We start from the raw sequence: 20496 nt of genomic DNA on the forward strand, positions 1-20496 counted from the left end.
TTTTTCGTGTAAACTTAAACTTAAGGGTTATGTTCAATTCGGCTTAATTTCAGTTCAATTCAGTTTAGTTAAGCTTCAACAGTTCAGTTTAGTTCAGTTCAGTTCAGTTAAGATCCAATTAGTTCAGTTTACTTCAATTTAGTTCCTAATTTCTTCTCTCATAAATAATTTATTTCAGCTCTATTCACTTCATTTCAGTTTAGTTCGCCCCAATCAGTTCAGTTCAATTATTTTGAATAAATCGGAACAAACCCTTAAGCTAAAACTATATAACCAAGTATTCTAAGCACATTTTGCTCAAGTTAGTAAGTTACTTCATATGTATTTTATTACTTGCTCCATGTATTCGGACACGGAATTTTATGAGAAATAATAGAAAATACTCTATATTAACTGGAATTTCCTCTTATTTTATAATGGAAGTTGGCTTGGTTGAAAATAAAAAATCAGAAAAGAGTATGTAAGAAAGTGTATAAAGTGGAGATGGGAGAGAATATGAAAAACATTAAAATATAATATGAGGAGACCATTAATGGGGAGGAATATAGTAAAATATTGGTCAAAGATTCCAAAAAAGGAAATAAAGCAAGTCATAAAATATATATGGCCGCAAGAAAAAAGTGGAACAAGTAATAAAATAAGGAGAGAGTATGTATTTTATTCAAGTCATGTTGATTGCAATAGTATAGAATTAACTAGCTAATTAATTAATTCATGTGTAAAACATGTTTTAAATATATGTAAAAAAAAATTAATAATTATATACTTTAATTTATTTCTCTGTTCTAATAATATTGCAACAATTGAACTTTTGTAATATTAATCACTCTTGTATGACAACATATTATATTTTATACATTAAGTAAAATACAGTCATGTGGGGGTCTTGTTAGATTCGTCTCGTAAAATACTTTCACAATATCAACTTTTTATGATTTTTATTCATATATGATTATAAATATTTAACAGATAAAACGTGCTTTGGGATGCGCAATTCCATCCTTATTGCAATACTACTACTACTAGAACGGAAGAAGTAGTACATTATTAAGGGGGGGCGCTTGGTTCATTAGATGGGAAAGGATTAGAATGAAATCTCATATAAGGAAGGTATGAGTTCTAAGAGTCTATTCACATTTACTGAACTGACTTAACTGATTGGAGCTGGACTGAAATGAGCTGAATTGATTAGAGTTGGACTGAACTGAAATGAGCTGAAATGAATATTTTATGAGAGAAGGAAATTAGGAGCTAAACTTAAACTAAACTGAACTAAAATTATTTTGAAGTGATCAGACCCTAAGCAACTAAAGTTTTTGATTTATTGTTAGTATGATTTTCAATTTTTATTAATGAAATGATGAATTGTGAATATTAGGGGTAAAATGAATATGGAATTTTAAGAGGCTGACGTAGATGCAGAAATCCTTTGGCATGAGGTTCTATAATTAAGAATTTGAATCAAACAATAAAATGAATGGAATGAACTCTAACTCAATTTCAACTCATTTAGGATGATCCAATCAAGGTGGACCTTAGTGAGATGAATTAATCAAAATCTTACAAGTATATGATGATATTTTTCAATTTAATGACCCATAATATACTATCAAACTTTTAAATTTTCCATACAAATTATGTGTCAATATGTTACTAAAATAGAATGACTGAACGAGGATAACGTAGAATGGTTACTTGAAAGCATAAGAGCTAAGACCCATCCAATATTATTATTTGTTATATTTGACTTGGAAAGTTTACATACTTTTGACCATTAAAATATATTTATTGTAAAGTTTGATATATCTTTTCAGTATTGTCATAAACAGTGATACAATATTTGTGAGCCATTTTTAATATATCATTCATCTCATTATATAGACATGATCGCTGTCTCGCTGATTTATGTATCATCGATCTCTCAAGACATTAACTAACTAAATAAGTTGATCATTCACATATAAAATAGTCGCATCACATATTAAATAATAAATCTACCAATCTACATATCCAACGCAACTCTTATTATATTGAAAATAAGACGTAGGACAAACCTTAAGGAAATGAAGAAGATTAATATACTTCGAAACAGAACTACGAACCAAGACAACATGTATATTTATATATGACAAAGTAGTTAAGTGATTTATAACACTTCTCCTTCTTCAAAAATAAGATATTGAAGATTGATTCATTAATGGTAAATACAAAAATCAAAGTGGGGTATGATGGATTAGATGTGAATAAAATAAAAAATGATAGTGGGATTTGATGGATAACAATTGAATAAATAAATTGATTAAGGATGATAACTTATTAAATCCGATTTATCATGATTTTCACCTTAAATTTACACCTAATTGGACTTGATCAGTCATAAAATCTTTATTTTTCCAAGATAAAAATAAAACTTTTATTTAAAGATGAAGGGAAAATACTCCTTCATCATAGAATAGTTGAGTATTTATATATTAACTTTGACCTTAAATTGTTAATAACAAAATTTATCATAAAATATGTTTTAAATAGGTATCCATATAAAATTTCGTGATACTCCATATCAACTTACTACCTCCATTATCTTTTAGTTGCAATTTTAGGGTATTATTTGTGAGATATAAAATATTCCAAAGTTGCAACTAAAAGTTTTTTTTTTTTTTGTTTTGAAAACAGTTGCAACTAAAAGTTAACGGAAGTATAGTATAATATTTCAAAGAAATATTTAATTTTCTACCCGTCTTATATTATTTGCAATAATTTGATACAAAGTGTGTAATACTTACAAATAATATGAAACGGGAATAATATACAAAATCAAATGAGTGCATTAATATACGTGTTATTATGTTGATAAACACACATTTTAGTATAAAGTGAAATACTCGTATTACAATTAGAACAGCAGTATACAACATGGAGTAAAAAGTGAGACACCCACAAGATCATTTACTTTCACAACAGGAGGATCACTCACTAACTTCACTGCACAACCCATACCATACCAAAGCACCAAAACAAAATACCCTTTTTTTCTCTCTCCTCTTCTTCTTCTGTAAGATTTTGGGTGTGTGCAGTAGCAGCAGCAGCAACAACAACAACATCAGAGGAGAGAGAAAGTAATGCACAACAATTACTAGTAGTAGTAGTGAACACCAAGGAAAGTCCTACTACTTGGTAGTTGTTGTCTTTGCAGTTACTCTCATCAACAACTTCAACTACAACTCATTTCTCTTTCCCTCTTTTTCCCTTTCCCTTTCCTAAGCATTCCTCTTCAATTTTGTTGCTGCATCCTTTTCCTCATTACCCCCTCCTTCATTTTGGTCATCTCTAATTTCTTTCCTGCTTCCGAATCGAAACCGATTTCATACGCTTGATTGATTGCTTGATTGATTGATTGATGATGGAAAGCGGAGGCGGTGCCGGAGGAGAAGAATGTTGTGTTAAAGTAGCTGTTCATATTAGACCATTGATTGGTGATGAAAAGCTTCAAGGATGTAAAGATTGTGTTACTGTTGTTCGTGGCAAACCTCAGGTATGATGCATTTTTTTTTTATTAGGATTTTAGGTGTTGTAATTGTAAATCTACTTATTGATGATTGATTTGCTTACATTTAATGTTGTTTTATGTCTGAATTATGGTTGGATTTGTGTGATCTAGATCTTATCAATGGTAGCTGTAATTTCAGTGTGAATTTTTTTTTGTTTCCTACCTTTTTCTTAGAGTAATCTAAGAATAGTTTCTTTTGAAGGGGTGTTTTTTGTATTTCATTGAATGTTTTTATTCAATCTATAACTAAATTCGGTACTAATAGTCACGTTGATAGTGTAATTTGACCTAGTAATGCGATGGGTAAATGCCGTAAATCTCTAAATCTGGCGGAGAGAGTATTTTTTTGGAATTGTATAATTGAATGGTATGATAAATAAAGTATTTCTCTTGTCAAACCCTTCAATTTTATAATTTTTTTTTTGATTTTGGGGTAAAATTCTATTTTGGGTTTAAAGCATCTTTTTCTTCCTCTTTGGGGTCCAAATTGTAACAAATAAATTTTGCATTGAAGTGCTTATTTCTGTCCAATAGATAAAAAAAGGTAGCCATGATTAATTTGTATGCTTGATCATGTTTGATTTGTTGCTTTAATCATGAAGTGTAATGTATGAATTCTAGCATAAGTATAGTAATGAAATTCTTTGCATGTGTTCAATGAGTCATAATCAGAACTCAAAAGCATTGTTCTTTATCGATATACGTAGTACATCGTTGTAGAATTGATGAGAATTTCATTTTTGGATAATGGAAGTTCTATTTTTGTCAATGTTCATTGGATGAGATACACTTCAGTTGACCTTACATTCGTACTTGTTCCCATGTTTGATGGTGATTATGTTTTAAACATGGGAACAGGTACAGATGTAAGGTTTATAAAATCTCTCCACTCTGGGCTATAGCACAATGTAAGCATAGCGTGTATATACACTAGAGACTAACAAACAGCAATGAGGGCAAAATATGACAACTACTACATCCAGCTTGCTGCATCCTAAGTTAAATAAAGCAGAAAGTAGATTTACATAATGCTGGCGAGAAGAACCATACTAAGCTTGTTGCATCCTAATTGAATCACAGCTTGCATACTCCTCTCCTATATGTTCAGCTGTATCATATCTAGTCCATAGATTCTAAGTAACATAAATTTTGGAGAATTTGGCCCCACCAGCCACCTGCTATTTTTAGACTAGTCCAGCCTCCATCCCTTGTGTTGTTAGAGTCTTTCTTATTCAAGAAATGCTTTGTTAACAAGTGTTACTCTTGCACTGAATTGTCATCTTTCTTCCCATTAAACTTACTAATGTTTTCCCACGTGTTTAACTGGTCATCTTTTCACACATTTTCCTTATATTTTCTCCTATTATTACCATCTGGGTCCACTATGATTTTGTCATTTGGATCTGTGAATTTTATCTTTTGTCCCTTTTTCTGTCCTACTGTGATATCTCCATATCAGAGAATAGTCTGCAGCATTGCAGCTTTGCTATGAGCTGTTGTTCAACTAGTCTTGTGACCAAGTTGTTAACGACCAAGAAATAGCTTCTTCAATTCATTTAGCAAAGTAAAGTGCTGTAAGACAAATATATGATAATCAGTTAGACAGTTACTGCTCTGACGGTCTGACCAGCTTACAATATTAAAAATGGAAGGTGTGGTAGATGTATGATTCCTTTAATTTTCTTGTTTCCTTTAATACCACTGTTAAAGTTAAGAATATATGACAACTAAATTTTTTAGAAGTATGTGGAAGATTACATGTGATATGTCTTTTAAATGAAATTAAAATTTACAGTTATCAGTGCTCTAACATTGGTTTGCAGAAATCAATTAGTTGACGAGCTTATCAATGTTTGAATGTAATCTACCCAATTTTCTCTGACTACAAATCAAAGTTTATGCATCTAACATGATGATAAAACCTATTTCCATCCATGTGTTGAAAAACAGTTTTTTTGGCACTATCATATTCGAAAGGCAGTCCTATACAATATATGTGTATACAAAGAACAGACTTTTATATCTAAAGATGTGGCTTGGGCATGCTTATGAAGGATGATAAGACCTAGACAATTTACCACTCCTCCTTTACACCTTAATCGGAACAAGTAAACCTTTCCCTTTGAAGATGTGAAAAAGGGCCTAGCCAGCCTATGAAAGATGAGGTCGAGGAAGTGAGAATATATATCTGTGCTCAAATGAGCTTTCATTCCGAAATCTGTTGGTATTGAAAGAAGTAACCCATTGGGCTTAAACATATCATTTTTTCTGTTAGATTTCACATGTTGGCATTTTCAGAGTTCAGAATCTCTATCAAATACCTCTAGTTATAGGCCTCGGCCTTAGTTCTTTTGGTATTTTGTTTCTATTTAAAAATGTTGGAAGTGATTGTTGTTGTTTCTTTTCTTCTTTTAATATTTTTAGGTGCAAATCGGGACACATTCCTTTACATTTGATCATGTCTATGGGAGTTCTGCTTCTCCATCTTCCTCTATGTTTGAAGAATGTGCTGCTCCACTTGTTGATGGTTTATTCCAGGGATACAATGCAACAGTCCTTGCCTATGGTCAAGTAAGTTTTACTTCAATTTGTGGTAATACATGACAGTGGTATCAATTTTCCTATTTCTATACAAAACAAGTGAATTTCCCATTACCTTGCAGACAGGATCAGGGAAAACCTACACCATGGGTACATCATTTCGCGAAGGTGGACATACAGGAATAATCCCTCAAGTTATGAATGCATTATATAGCAAAATTGAAAAGTTGAAAAATGAAACTGAATTCCAGTTGCACGTTTCTTTCATCGAGGTGGGCCCTTTTCTTAGAATCTCTTTTTTCTTTCATGGACATTTAGGTACTTCTATCTAAATTATATAAACAATTATGATCTTTATATTCTAGGCTACCTGTTTATAGATCTTTATTGGAACTTTCATGATGCTAACTCCTGATACATCTGATTTGGTAGAGTTTCTCACAACTTATTTCCATAAGATGTATGTTTGTTCTGTTTAAATGTGTCAAGCTATTTTATTGTTTTGATTTCATTATTCAAACCCACAGTAGGTGAACTGTATTGACTAGACTTTGTAATTTCTGCAGATTCATAAAGAGGAAGTGCGAGATTTACTGGATTCCTCCCTATCAACGAAATCAGAAACTGCTAATGCCGGGAAAGTAAATGTACCTGGAAAACCACCAATACAGATTCGTGAATCATCTAATGGTGTTATTACTCTAGCGGGATCTACAGAAGTAGAGGTCAGATCTTTGAAGGAAATGGCAGCATGCCTTGAACAAGGATCACTTTGCCGGGCTACCGGGAGTACAAACATGAACAACCAATCTAGGTGAGATTGTCGAAGTAACCTTTATATCTTCATGGGTTTTTTTTATTTTTTATTCAAGTCAATCATACACCACATGATTTTCTGCACATAATTAAGAAAGATAGGTTCATTAAGGAGTATACAAAATTCTATATTGGATTAATCATAAAACGTGGTTATAAGCAAATGGAAAGATACTGTATTGAAATTTGATTACTTATTGTGCCATAATATATCAATGATCTTTGTGGATTGACTCTATGTTGTATGGAGAAGCCTAATGGAACTATATTGTTGTTTCTGGGATGATGGAAAGAATTTACTGATAAGCTGAATTGTTCACTGTTGGGAGAATAATTCATTTTTAGATTGCAATTTATCAGAGGTGTCACAAGTTCACTTCAGCTTTTTGTTTATGGCGAAGTAGTAGCATCAAGGGCCTATCCTAATGCAAACACTAACTGTCCACTTTTCCTGTTAACTGATTATTTTGTGCTTTTGTCTGTATACATTGCTGAAGTAATGCTTGTCACGGTTGGCTTTGGTGTATTGTATATATTTTTTTTGAATTTGGGGTTAGGTGTAATCAATAATGAATAATTTTATAATGGGTTTTTATTAATTTTTAGAATTTGCCTTAATTAGCATGGAGAAGATAACACTTGGACTTTTAATTGCATAAAAGGACTATTGGGTTATTCTAAAAATTATTGTGATGCCAGCTGCTAAAGGGAAAATAACTGCAATGGAAGTTGCTTGTGAAGTAAGAGGTCTGAATTTAGGAAGAGCAGAAGAACACAGTACATTATGTCCCCTATGCAGAGATCCTCGACATTAAAAAAACACATATACATCAAATTCATTATTCGACGGATACAATGCTGTCAGTGGTGATTGGCAGACAAAGTTTAGGTCAGTTTTTGATTATTTGAGTGACTAGCTAGACAATTTTTGGAGAGAGGGAAAGGGTGAGGGAAGAGTGCTGTTTCTAAAACCTGTAATCGGAAAAGTCAATTCATTACCAGTCAGACCATTGTGCCAGTTTAAACTAGAGGAAAGTAAGTACGGACTACTAGTTCTAACAAGTTCAAATCAGAAAAGTCAAATCTGATACCGTTGGCTAGGTGCAAAGTAGCTCTGGTGTCTAAGTACTAGTTCTAATAAGTTCAAAAAAGTTCCAATAAATTCAGATAGGTTACAATTAGTTCAACATACAGCTACATTAAGTTCCAACTTCCAATAAGTTCAGACAAGTCAGTTGTATAGAATACATGCTAAAATTTGGTGAAATTGTGAGCTTGGCTGTAGGGGCATATGTAATGAGTCTTCAGTAGTTGAAAAAGAACAAGACTTAAAAAAATTGTGGCGGCATGAGCTTGTATGTAGCAGTGGCTTGTGACTTTTGAAGGCTGGAGTGGCAGCAGCATTTGGTAGCAGTGCCGACAGCTTGAATGCTGTGGAAAATGAAAGGTGTAAGAAAGTGGAGAAAGAGAAGAGAAAATTTAGATCAAAAGCATTTGTTCTCATTAGATTGCATTTAAGTACCAAGAGTTTAAGCTACTCAAGATTCTGGATTTACATCCTTATTATGTGCATAAAATATTTGCATATTTATATGCTTCATCTATCTGGAATACAAGGTGTTTACCTATGTGCAAAAAAGTTGACCATGTTGATTTCACATTTTATAACGCAATTTTGTTTGTAGTCGTTCACATGCTATCTTCACCATAACACTAGAGCAAATGCGCAAGCTAAGTCACACTGATCCTGAAGATGCCAATGCAAATGAAAGCATGAACGAAGAATACCTATCAGCTAAATTACACTTGGTAGATCTGGCTGGGTCTGAGCGTGCAAAAAGAACAGGTTCTGATGGCATGCGTTTTAAAGAAGGTAGCATATTATTCGCTTATTGCTTATTTTATTTTCCTTTTGTTCATAGCATGAAAAACAATTATCTAATGCTGCTTTTGAACAGGAGTTCATATTAACAAGGGTCTTCTAGCCCTTGGAAATGTCATCAGCGCTCTTGGTGATGAGAAAAAGAGGAAAGAAGGTGTACATGTACCCTATCGAGACAGTAAACTGACTCGATTATTGCAGGTTTGACATAACTTCAGTCATTAGTAGTTGGGTTTCACTTGGATTATGCTAATAGGGACCTGGATATTAATTTATAACCTCAATTAATCTAATGAGTGGTTCCATAATCTATGCCTATAATCTTGATGTGGACCATGTGGTATGTACTAAATTTGATTTGTTCAAAGTACAAGAAGATTTTATGTTGCTGAAAAGCACTCACCGGCTGTGAAACTTTCTTTATCCTAGCTGAAAATTTATTCAGGTTGTTGTTTGTTGGGTGATAGCTAATACGAAGTATAAGACTATATCTGAGTTAAATTAATCGATTAAAGTTTTGGTGAATAAACTAATCTGGTGAACCCTCTCATTTGAGGTAGGACATAAAGTCTTCTTGTTATGTGTGGAGGCCAAATTGATTTGGATTACACTTTATATTGCTCATATTTGAAGTTGAATATTTCTGCTCTTAAGGCTGTCTTAACTATTGTTGCGTGAACTTAGTAATCTTTTTCCGGTGTTTCCATGCCATGGTTTGGAAATCATTGTGTTATAATTATTTTATGTGCAAGGAATACTATTATTGTTGACATGTGATGATAGGCTGGAATAAAGTTCAGTAAACAGCCGAATTTTATGAACATATTGCTACTATAGCTTGCAGCATTTATCTAATGTTATGTTATATCTTCAGGATTCTCTTGGTGGCAACAGCAGGACTGTGATGATTGGTAATTTGTTTCTCTATGTCAATCTTAATATTTGAGAAAATTTGTGACTTTGTAATGTTATAGTAGCTGCATTTATTATCAAGTCTATGCTGTGCCCCTGTGCTAATCTTGAACTGCTGCCTACCAATATAGTATGAAGTATGATGGTTTTTGTCACATGGTAGTTGAAAGCTTATACTCGGTGTATGTCGTATATTATATTATTCATACTAATTTATGTCAACTCTTCAGCTTGAGTTTCACCCACTATCTATATGGGCTTGCATATTGTGGTTTTTTGTGTTCGTAATACCTTCAGACAGTTAGCTCAAGCATCTAAGGGAATTGGCATGTTTTTTGGTCAGTTGGTTAGTAGACTGAATTATCATATATTTATTGGCTAGATACTTTGCCTGTTGCTGCATGTGTTTCACTAATGACTTATTTGCCATTGCAAGCTGTTCAATATTTGCATGTTACTTTTGTGAAGCATTTTCTTGTTGGAATTCTTGACTTTTGCCATTTTTCAGCAACCTTTTTTTTTTCTCTCTAAACTTCCTCCAGAAATTACATTTAAATAGTGACTTGTTAGCTGCTTTAAACATTACTCTCTGATGTACAGCATCAACATAAAAATTGTGAGCACTTGCTTTGCTTTTAACCATATAGATTTTTCCTGCTCCCTTTCTTTTGTTCGATATCCTATGAAGCCCAATTTCAGTGCCAGTTATGTTGGACATCTGTTTTACAGCTTGCATCAGTCCGGCTGATATTAATGCTGAAGAGACGCTTAACACACTCAAGTATGCAAACCGTGCCCGTAACATTCAAAATAAGCCGGTGGTAAGCTTAAAATGTCCCTTCTACATGACTACAATTTTTTCTTTAATTTTTTTTTCTTTCCCCTTTGTTATGCATTGTATGAACTTTTGGCTTTGTGGCCTAATGGAGTTCATCTTATCGTTATGTTAAAGTTTAATTTTTTCTTGGAATAGATCAATAGAGATCCAATATCCAGTGAGATGATTAAAATGCGGCAACAGCTTGAGTTTTTACAAGCAGAACTTTGTGCAAGAGGTGGAGGGGCATCTTCGGATGATGTACAGGTATTGTGATTGTGTAGGTCTTTATGTTTTCTCTGCTTGGCAGCAATACTCTTTTCTATCAAATAACACAAATTTGCAGGCCTTTAAAGAGAGGATTTCTTGGCTGGAGTCAGCTAATGAAGATCTGCGGCGAGAGCTTAATAAGTACCGCAGTGGATATAATGTTGATGATCAGGGTGATACTATGTGCCAGGTAGGTGACATGATATTAAATTAGCTATTCTGGAGTCTGAATTCTTTCCATGACATTGGTCCTTAGCATGGAATTCATTATTATGTTATTTTCTAGCATTAGTATTTCATTTTCTAAAAGAAGAGACAATGTTCTCCTTGTATGGCATTGTATTGATAAGCTGGGGCATTATGACTGTCAGAGTGGAGAAATCGGTTCAGTGAAGAATGAGGGGCATAAGAGGCGCCAGAGTATGGATACATCTGATTATGCAATGGGTGAAATTGTTATGGGTATGGTTTCTTCTAGTCTTGAATTCAGAGATTTGGTTGTTGCTTTCAGAGTTTGTATTGCCAGTAGAATTGCCCTTTGATATCTAAAGAGCTCAAAAGCTGACAAAATAGGCTGTGCCCTTAGTTTCAAGATTAGTTCATCAATGTGAATTTGGTGGATTTCTGTATAGTCTCTAAGCTTCTTATGAATGAAGATTATTGAGGGTAATGTATGATATACTGTGAACTCTTAACAGGTGATTCCAAGGATATGGATGAAGAATCTGCAAAGGAATGGGAGCATAAGGTTCTTCAGACCACTATGGACAAAGAATTAAGTGAGTTGAATAAGCGTCTGCAGCAAAAAGAGGTATGGCAATTTCATGATAAATCTATTGTGTTTTACTACATACTGAGTTTATTGATCTTATATAACTTTGCATAAATCATAGATGTTGCCTCCAAGATTTAATTTTTGTCATTTTCTATGAGCTAGCTCATGTTATTGGCTGGGAGAAAGTTTTACATGTCATTCATTTCTTGGAAATCAAAATTGAATTCCATTATTACTTCCTCTGTGTTTAAACCTTGGAATGTATGATACTTGGTTGCACTGCTGTGAAAATTGACATAAATTGAGTGCTGTTGTAAATTTTGTCTCGCATTTCATGATGTATTACATATAACTTATTTATTCTATGTTAGTATACTCTCTAAAAGTCTCCATACTAACCTTTTGTTGTTGAAGGCACCCTCATAACCTTATAACTAATTTTAACTCCAGGAAACACAGAGTGACAAAGTTTTTAGGTTCCTTTAATTTATTCTGGGTTTTATTAGTGTTGGATCATACATCTTCACATCCCCTCTGGAAGACCTGTTGGAATAAGTGCATTCTTTAGTTGGATAAATTGTGCTACATTGTGGTCCTATTTTTCCATTCTAACTCAACTTCTCCTATTCGCTCTGAATTTCATCTGCTTTCCTACCACATATTCCATTTGATAAGTGATAGTGATCATTATTGGAATTATTAATTTTTGTTACGAAATCAAATATCATACTCCAGAAATTTTCGTTGAAAAACTCCTGGTTCATGAGAACCAAGTTCTCATCCTATCTGCATGGTCTCTTGTTGGATTTTCTCCGACCTCCTGATAGGCCTTCTTTATGATTTCACAGCATGGGGCACAGCTGCACAAGCTTTTGGCAGGGGTTAGGTTTTTTCCCCCCTTTTCCTCATCACCATATGTCTGTACAAGTGTTGTATTGTTTATTTGCTTTGGTATCAAAGCTTCATAGTCCATCTAAGAAGTGTCATAGAGCAACAGCAAAGAAATATTTTACTGTTGGCCTGTTGATTATTAGGGCTTTGTATATACTTGTTGAAATTTGTTGAGGAATGCTCAAACATAGATTGTTTTGTGTGGATGGGGAAGGGAGACTAGAATATTAGGTCACACTATTTTAGAGTACTAAATGAAAAGCATAATGGAGATGCAAGGTTTCTAGAACCTAGAACTGAAACCTATGAAGTCAATGTCAAAGTGGATATTCTCTGGCTTATAATTATCTTTCTTTCTCACACTCCATGGAATAGTACTTGGAGATATTAAGGATATGCTATATTGCTATTTATCACTTCAAAGTTCATCTTGTTAAATGCATTAAAATAACTACTTTCTAATTCTTGGAAACACAAAAGCACTTAGTTTTGGAGTCGTTATTATTCATATAACTGTGTTATTATGTACTTAGTTGATCATTTAAAGTTATTTCTTCTAATCTGATACACCAATTATATAACTGGTGTAGTGATAGGGTTACAAATTCTGCAACTTACTGAGTAATATTTATCTTCTTTGCAGTCCGAAATGAAGCTTTTTGGAGAAGCAGATACTGAGACTCTTAAGCAGCATTTTGGAAAAAAATTAATGGAACTTGAGGATGAGAAAAGAGCTGTCCAGGTTCAATTTGAGTTATAGACTTTATTATTTCCCAGTTGGAAAAGAAAGCTAATGCATGGTGACATTTTGTTAACTTGGGTCGTTTGCAATAATTGCAGCAAGAACGAGACCGGCTTTCAGCTGAAATAGAAAACCTTGCTGCTTCTTCTGATGGTCAAACACAGAAATTGCAAGATGTTCATTCTCAGAAATTGAAGGCACTTGAGGCTCAGGTAGAATGGACTGATATACATCAACTCCTCTATGTTATTGCTAACAGATAATGGGAAATGTTTTCTGATTGTTTCTTCAATGTACATCTGCAGATCTTGGATCTTAAAAAGAAACAAGAGAACCAAGTTCAGCTGTTGAAACAAAAGCAAAGAAGTGAGGAAGCAGCAAAACGCTTGCAAGAAGAAATACAATTCATAAAGGCGCAGAAGGTTGAATTTTTGTCACATTCTGTTTGTCCAATCACTTATGATTACTTTCTACTGACTCGTCCTCTAAAACTAGGTTCAATTGCAACATAAAATTAAGCAAGAGGCAGAACAATTTCGATTATGGAAAGCTTCTAGGGAGAAGGAGCTTTTACAGGTATTGTGCACTTTGCTCATTCTTGTTATGAGCCAGCCTTTTTCCACCTTTCTGCTCCTTTGCGCCTCCTATTCCTCCTCATCGAGCAGCCAAGCTTACTTTTTTCTCTGTTTCTTTCTTTTCTTTCCAGCAGATTGGCTTTAAAACATTACCATTATTTATTGAAACTTTTTTCTATTGTCTATTCATTAAATTTACTTTTTCAAAGCAGCTACGTAAGGAGGGTAGGAGGAATGAATACGAGAGGCACAAGCTACAAGCTCTAAATCAACGTCAGAAACAGGTAAAAGCTTCTGGCATCTATTTCATCTGTCATCCATGCTCATTTAAAATTAAAGATATTGCTACAGATATCTTGATCAAGTTTCATCCTCAATTGTACTGCCATAACTTCATTCATCCATTTGCTAATATAATGTGAGGGACGTTGGTTGCATGTTTCTAATTTTCAGGTTTAAGTTTGTGTTGTTGTTAATGATATCAATGCCATTGAGTATCCTAATAATGCCAATCACACTATCTACCCATTTTATGACTGCTGATTCACTTGGAAGTTGTAACCTGCACCATTGACTCTTATAATGAGTCTTGGTGTAGGATTTTCCTGTTCTCAACAAAGATTATAATGCTGAGGCATCTGTTCAGTAGATTATGAAGTTTATCCTGAGTGCAAGTAAATCTATTGAAGCCTGTCTCTCTTACACCAATTGTACTTTAATTTATTCTTATTTTGTATCAGACTTTGTTTTGTTGATTGTTTGATAGAGTGATGTGTGGATATTGCACTTCCTAAAAAGTAATGGTGTTCATCCATTACTGACAGAATCTATTGCATACATAATTAACAATAGCTACCTAGCTTATAACACTTTAAGTTGTGCGCATGAAATTCGTGAACCTGTCAATGCTTGTGACCACCTTCCAGTAAGATGCCATAAGTGCTTTCTCTGACTCTCAGGTTCTCCAAAGAAAAACAGAAGAGGCTGCCATGGCTACCAAGAGACTGAAGGAGTTGCTTGAAGCTCGTAAATCTTCAGCACGTGATAGCTCAGGTATCACTTTGTTGACAAATATTTTGTGGGTAAACGGCTTTAATTTTTTTATTTTTTATTTTTTAATTTTTAGTTTTATACAGGCTGCCTGGGTTTTCATTAATAAAATCAAGTGCACTAAATGCAGAAATTTTGTTGAAATATCCCATTATATTGTGATTTGTTTTATTCCAGTATCTACTATACACAAATATTTGACTGTAGGGAAACCTAAATATTATAGGGAATAATACACCCCAGTATTAGAAAAGCTCTGAAGTATCATCCAACTTTTATTCTTTTTAATTTTTGTTGTTATGCTATAGCTCTTGCCATATCAATAACTGGAGGATACTATATTTAGTATTTTATTTTGCTATATGACTTCTGGTGCTTGGATTCTTATCTGATCTTTGTAATTTTCCAGTTCTTGCTAATGGCAATGGAACAAATGGACAGGTAGTCACCCTTACTCATAGCTACTTTCTGTATTTTTAAATCTTTCCATCATGATATATATTTCTCTAGATATGTTTTGTTAATGGAGGCTTTTGTATGTTAGACCAATGAGAAAACATTGCAACGCTGGCTTGATCACGAGCTAGAAGTCATGGTAAACGTCCATGAAGTGCGTTATGAGTACGAGAAACAAACTCAAGTGTAAGTATACTGTTTATATTGGTGTTTGCATTAGTTGGCATGCATAAAATGATCCACAATTGTTCTTAAAAGATTATTTCTACCTTCTCCAGGCGTACTGCACTTGCTGAAGAGCTGTCTGTGTTGAAACAACTAGAAGAGCTTTCTTCAAAGGGATTAAGCACTCCTAAAGGAAAGAATGGTTTCTCAAGGTGCAATTCATTCAAATGTTTATTTAGGAGACTGCTGTTCCTGTTACTGCAAAAGTTTAAAGACTGTCTTAGCAATATAGGAAGGAGTTTCATTTCTGTTGCAATTTTTCCCTATGCAATTCTTGATTGTGATCAATATCGTATTTAGGTTATCCTCATTGTCACCAAATGCAAGAATGGCAAGAATTGCATCCCTTGAAAATATGTTGAGCATATCATCAAATTCACTAGTGGCCATGGCTTCACAACTTTCAGAAGCAGAAGAGAGAGAACGTGGATTTAGTAGTCGTGGTCGTTGGAATCAGTTGCGCTCAATGGGAGATGCCAAGTGTTTGCTACAATATATGTTCAATTCTCTTGCGGATACAAGGTTCATTTAATCATTGATTGCTCTGAAAGTTAATCCATCCTTGTATTTCTTATTTCAAACTCAGTTAATTCGTGTCACATACATGTGCAAAATGTATTAGAAATAACTTAAATATAACTTCTTTCAACAGTCATTGCTACATACTATGTGGATAAACATATGTTATTTGTTCTTGATTTCGCTTCTCTGCTTTCTTTCAGTGCCTTTAATTATCCTACTGATGTAAATAAAGTAAATTTTGCTTTCTGATTGGCACTGACATAATTAGATGATTTAAGGTTTTGAAGACTCTTTACAAAGTTTTAGAGATAAAGTAAATAATAATAAAATCACCATTATTTTCTGGAGTTCCAGTGTCATCTATGAAAATATGCTGTTGACTTTGAAATGAAGTATCAAAAGTTGGTTTTTGTTGTAATATGCATGAACTTTCTGATAGTGGTACCAATTTCGTAGATATCTGGCTGAAGGTTATGTTATGTGTTGGAACTCATATTAACTTTGTTTTTTGTACAGATGTCATTTATATGACAAGGAAACTGAAATGAAGGAAATGAAGGAGCAGCTGAAAGAACTGGTTGGTCTCTTGAGGCAGAGTGAAACACGGAGAAAAGAGGTGGAGAAGGAGCTCAAATTGAGAGAGCAATCAGCTGCCGTTGCACTTGCCACATCTGTATCGGTGAGATGAACATGTGTTTTTGTTTTTGTAGAGTTTTGTGTAAGATGAATATTCAGACACAAACAATTGAAGATTGTCTGATACTAAAGTTATCTGATAAATCACTCTGTTCTCTGTGAGGAATGCAAAAAGGCCTGAAGAACTTCAGGCCTGACAAAATATTTGATCCTGAATCGTTTTAAATCCATGAAAACTATCCTGTCTGGAGTAAAGTAAGTTGATTCGAGTAACCCCAATGTTCTAATAAAAAACTTTCTCTGAATGCAACTTGAAAAACTATAGGTGGCAAACTGCTTACATATTGTTATTTGGAATGACAATGCTTTGGATTCTTGAACAATTGTGCAATTATCTTTGCTCTAATCCCTATCGTTTTTGATGATTGTTGACCCCCTCCCCCTCACCCCCTTTTAATCTATCTCTCTGAAATCTGATTTAATCTTATTAACACTGAGCAGAATAATTCACCCGGATCACTAAAAAGCACACTTGACGACTTGAGTGGCCCATTGTCTCCAATAGCTGCACCTGCTCAAAAGCAGCTGAAATATTCTCCTGGTATTGCTAATGGACAAGTCAGGGAAGCAACAGCATACATTGATCCGAAAAAGGTTCATCTTCAGTTTCTTAGTTAGTCTTTAAGTGAGATGTTCTCCTATCTGTTCCTTTAATGAAAAAGGATCTCTTGCTGTATGCAGATGGTGCCGCTTGGACAGTTGTCAATGAAGAAATTAGCAGTTGCAGGACAGTCTAGTAAGCTATGGAGATGGAAGAGGAGTCATCACCAGTGGATTTTACAGTTCAAGTGGAAATGGCAAAAACCATGGAGATTGTCAGAATGGATTAAGCATTGTGATGAGACAATTGTGAAGACAAGGCCTCGGCCACATGCGTTGAAAGATATGATTTAACTTTCTTCATGAGGTGCTTGTATGATTTGACCTCCACGTACATCCACGCATACGTCAGAGTTAGACTAGCAATACCTATGTAGGTGAGTGTCTTCTTATCAATTCTGTTAGTAAGCATTATGTTAATCTGCCTGGAATAGAAAGTACTATGCTTATCATGTTCTTTGAACGTCTTATCACCATTTGCATGATACTTTTATCTATTCTGCTGGTAAGCTATAACATGCCAGTACTGTAACGTACTAATACTTGTCATGCCATTTGTAACAATCAACACCAATTACATGACACTTGTTCATCTAAGCCTTTAAAATGCGTGTGTAATGCAATCCTCCATGTATAATGGGGGGAGGGGGGGGGGGGGGTTGGTGCTCCTTCCAACTCTTCTTATTAAGCTTTACATTGTCTGTAAGTAATGTCTTATATAGTGCTGCACTTATGGTAAAGAGCTACTGAATTCCAGAAACCTTGTAATATAATTTTTGCTTAAATGTTATATCAAAGATTATTATCAGGGGTGTTTGGCTAACAAGAATCAAGGAAAGAAAATTGATACACTTATTGCCATTGGTTGTTATTTCAAGCAATTTATTTTCTCCTATCTCCAGTTAAAGGACACCCCAATTCCATGTTTGACGCATTGGCCCTCTCCTTGGGGATTGGGGAATCTTTGTATGCTTGAACACCTTAATCCCATGAGGACTTCCCAGGAGGTCACCCATCCTAATACTACTCTCAATCATTGGGGATTGGGGAATCAAGAAAAAAAAAATTGCTTCCTTTACTCCCCTAATATTGCAACAATTACTATTTTAGGACGTTTGACAAATATTGCAACATTTCCTTTTTTTGCACATGCTTTCTCTTTATCTCTCTCATCACATGGGTCTTTGTTTTTATTTCCCTCTACCTCTTTCCTGATCTTATAATCCGTGCATACATAACCACCACCCCCCCCCCCCCCCCCCCCCCCCCCCCCCCCCCCCCCCGCAATAGAAGTGTTTGAAATAAATTTCACCCATCTCACCTGCACCCAAGTGTGGAAGGCTTTCACAATCTATTTTGATTGGACTTGGGTATTGGTGTCAAACACTGCTATGTGTACATGGGTCAGACTTGCTATGTTATGAAACATTTCCATTTTGGTCCAAAATGAAGTGTCCTGCGTCCATATCCGTTATCCAATATGGATATTTGTGGTAAGATGAGGAGCCTGAGTAAAATAAGTAGTCACTAGACTCACAACCACCCAATCCAGTTGCCGTCATTGCTTTTGTTGATTAATCCAAGCGATAATTGGATGGAATCGAGATCTGTCAACTCTATTGTTCGAAGCAGAACCACCAGAAAGTAGAAATTATTTTTTCCCCTTGTATTAACTATCAAACAATGTAAAATAGGATCCCATTAATTCTCATCTGAACCAATTAAATTAAAAACTTATTTCCCCTTTTCCAATTCCCCCTCCTTTTGATTTCTTTTGCTTTTCCTTATTTGAATCAAATAGCACCTTGTATTTCTGTAGCTGATGAATTTGTATAGTTTGGAAGAATTTGGCTTCAAATTGTACTTGGGATGGATTTTTTGACAAGAAAATAGCTGGTTGAGTAGTTGGGTCAGGTTGAGTCATTTGTGAAGCTGATATGCTCTTTGAAAGTGCATCTGGTAACTGGCTCTTCATATGGTGTTTATCATAATCTTCATGATCTAGATGTTTCCTTCACCATTATCGTGACTTTTAGCCGTAAAGAGGCTTCTCCCATGGTGGGATGATGTATGCAAACCTAACCAATGTGTTATGTTCGCTGCAAACAAGTGGAGAATGAATTTGTGAGAAATGATGTCCAATTTGACTCAAAGCTAAGATATTGCCAATGCTCTTGTTTTTTGCATTTGAACCAATGAAATAGTGAAACTGAGTAATATAACTCTTATATCTTTTAGATACCAGCTGGTTCAACATGTCCTGAATCATAGTGATGGGTGGTTTATGTAAAAATAAAGTGGGTTAGTCTTGTTTTCAGCTGGTTTACAGCTTGCACTGGTTTCAATGTCACCATTATGTCTCATGTCCTTTCTTCTAGTCAAGGCAATTACTGTTAATTGTATGAGTTAAAATCATTGTGACCTGCAATTGTTATAAAAGACGCCCTTCCAGCACCGTACTACTGTTTAAAATTGTCCTTTCTTTTGTTTCAGATTAGAAGAATGCTATATACAGTGGCCCATTATGTATTTTAATGTATATCTTGGAGAAAGTTGGTATGCTGGTGAATTGGATGCATTGGTCTTCAATTCTGTAGAGGTGATTTGTTTGGCTCAAGGGAGCATCTTGTAAAGCTGTGATGATGCTACCAGTTGTATGCCAAAGCAGTCAAGGAAGAGCACGGAACTCAGAACTCTGATACTAAGTTGTCTTGTTCCATCTGATGGCTTCTAACGCTCGTTTCTTAAGGTTTTCCTTTGTGAATAAGAAGGATTTCTTTGATAATTGATAGGACATATGTAATGGGGATGAAGGGTGGTTTTTATTTCCCTTTATTGTTGTGGTTTTGGTCTTTAGGCAGTCTGTTATAGTCTGCAGTGTGTTTAATCACAGTATTAATTTTGTTAATATATTGAAAAGTTAGGACTTTGTATTTAGAGTGATTGATTAACTGTAATAGGCTTTTCAAGTTTGATGTATGTAGCACATTAATGATTGATTATATTAGAAGTGATTGATTACATGGCAGGTTTTCTACTTGATGTAAGATTTATCAAGATTTCATGTTACAACATAACTCAAAAATATTATACAAACTGTTGTAACAGATACTAGAATGATTAACTGAAAGATAACACCAATACTTTACAGTATGGCGCTATCTCAAGTTGAAGGTACC

The 20496-nt window shown here is 34.4% G+C and overlaps 1 protein-coding gene across 1 annotated transcript; it reads left to right on the forward strand.

Moving 5' to 3' along the window:
- Positions 1–2957: 2957 nt before the first annotated feature.
- LOC145615692 (kinesin-like protein KIN-4A) lies at positions 2958–20352 on the forward strand. The gene is made up of 26 exons (XM_081670749.1): positions 2958–3532; positions 5972–6118; positions 6211–6360; positions 6655–6902; positions 8590–8777; positions 8863–8987; positions 9661–9697; positions 10428–10519; positions 10672–10782; positions 10862–10975; positions 11157–11247; positions 11484–11596; positions 13095–13193; positions 13292–13405; positions 13499–13615; positions 13689–13769; positions 13981–14052; positions 14728–14821; positions 15228–15259; positions 15363–15460; positions 15553–15651; positions 15800–16021; positions 16538–16700; positions 17159–17311; positions 17399–17694; positions 19811–20352. The coding sequence occupies exons 1-25, from the start codon at positions 3398–3400 to the stop codon at positions 17609–17611; spliced, it is 3108 nt and encodes a 1035-aa protein (XP_081526875.1). The 5' UTR covers positions 2958–3397; the 3' UTR covers positions 17612–17694; positions 19811–20352.
- The last annotated feature ends 144 nt before the right edge of the window (positions 20353–20496 follow it).

This window comes from Chenopodium album, chromosome 25 (genome assembly GCF_948465745.1).
Source record: "Chenopodium album chromosome 25, dcCheAlbu1.1, whole genome shotgun sequence".
In the NCBI taxonomy this organism is placed as follows: domain Eukaryota; kingdom Viridiplantae; phylum Streptophyta; class Magnoliopsida; order Caryophyllales; family Amaranthaceae; genus Chenopodium; species Chenopodium album.

Coding starts and splice junctions, on each gene's coding strand:
- LOC145615692 (XM_081670749.1), top strand. CDS start 3,398: ATGATGGAAAGCGGAGGCGGTGCCGGAGGAGAAGAATGTTGTGTTAAA. Junction 8,778..8,862: donor TGGCATGCGTTTTAAAGAAG/GTAGCATATTAT, acceptor GCTTTTGAACAG/GAGTTCATATTAACAAGGGT. Junction 17,312..17,398: donor CATACATTGATCCGAAAAAG/GTTCATCTTCAG, acceptor TGCTGTATGCAG/ATGGTGCCGCTTGGACAGTT.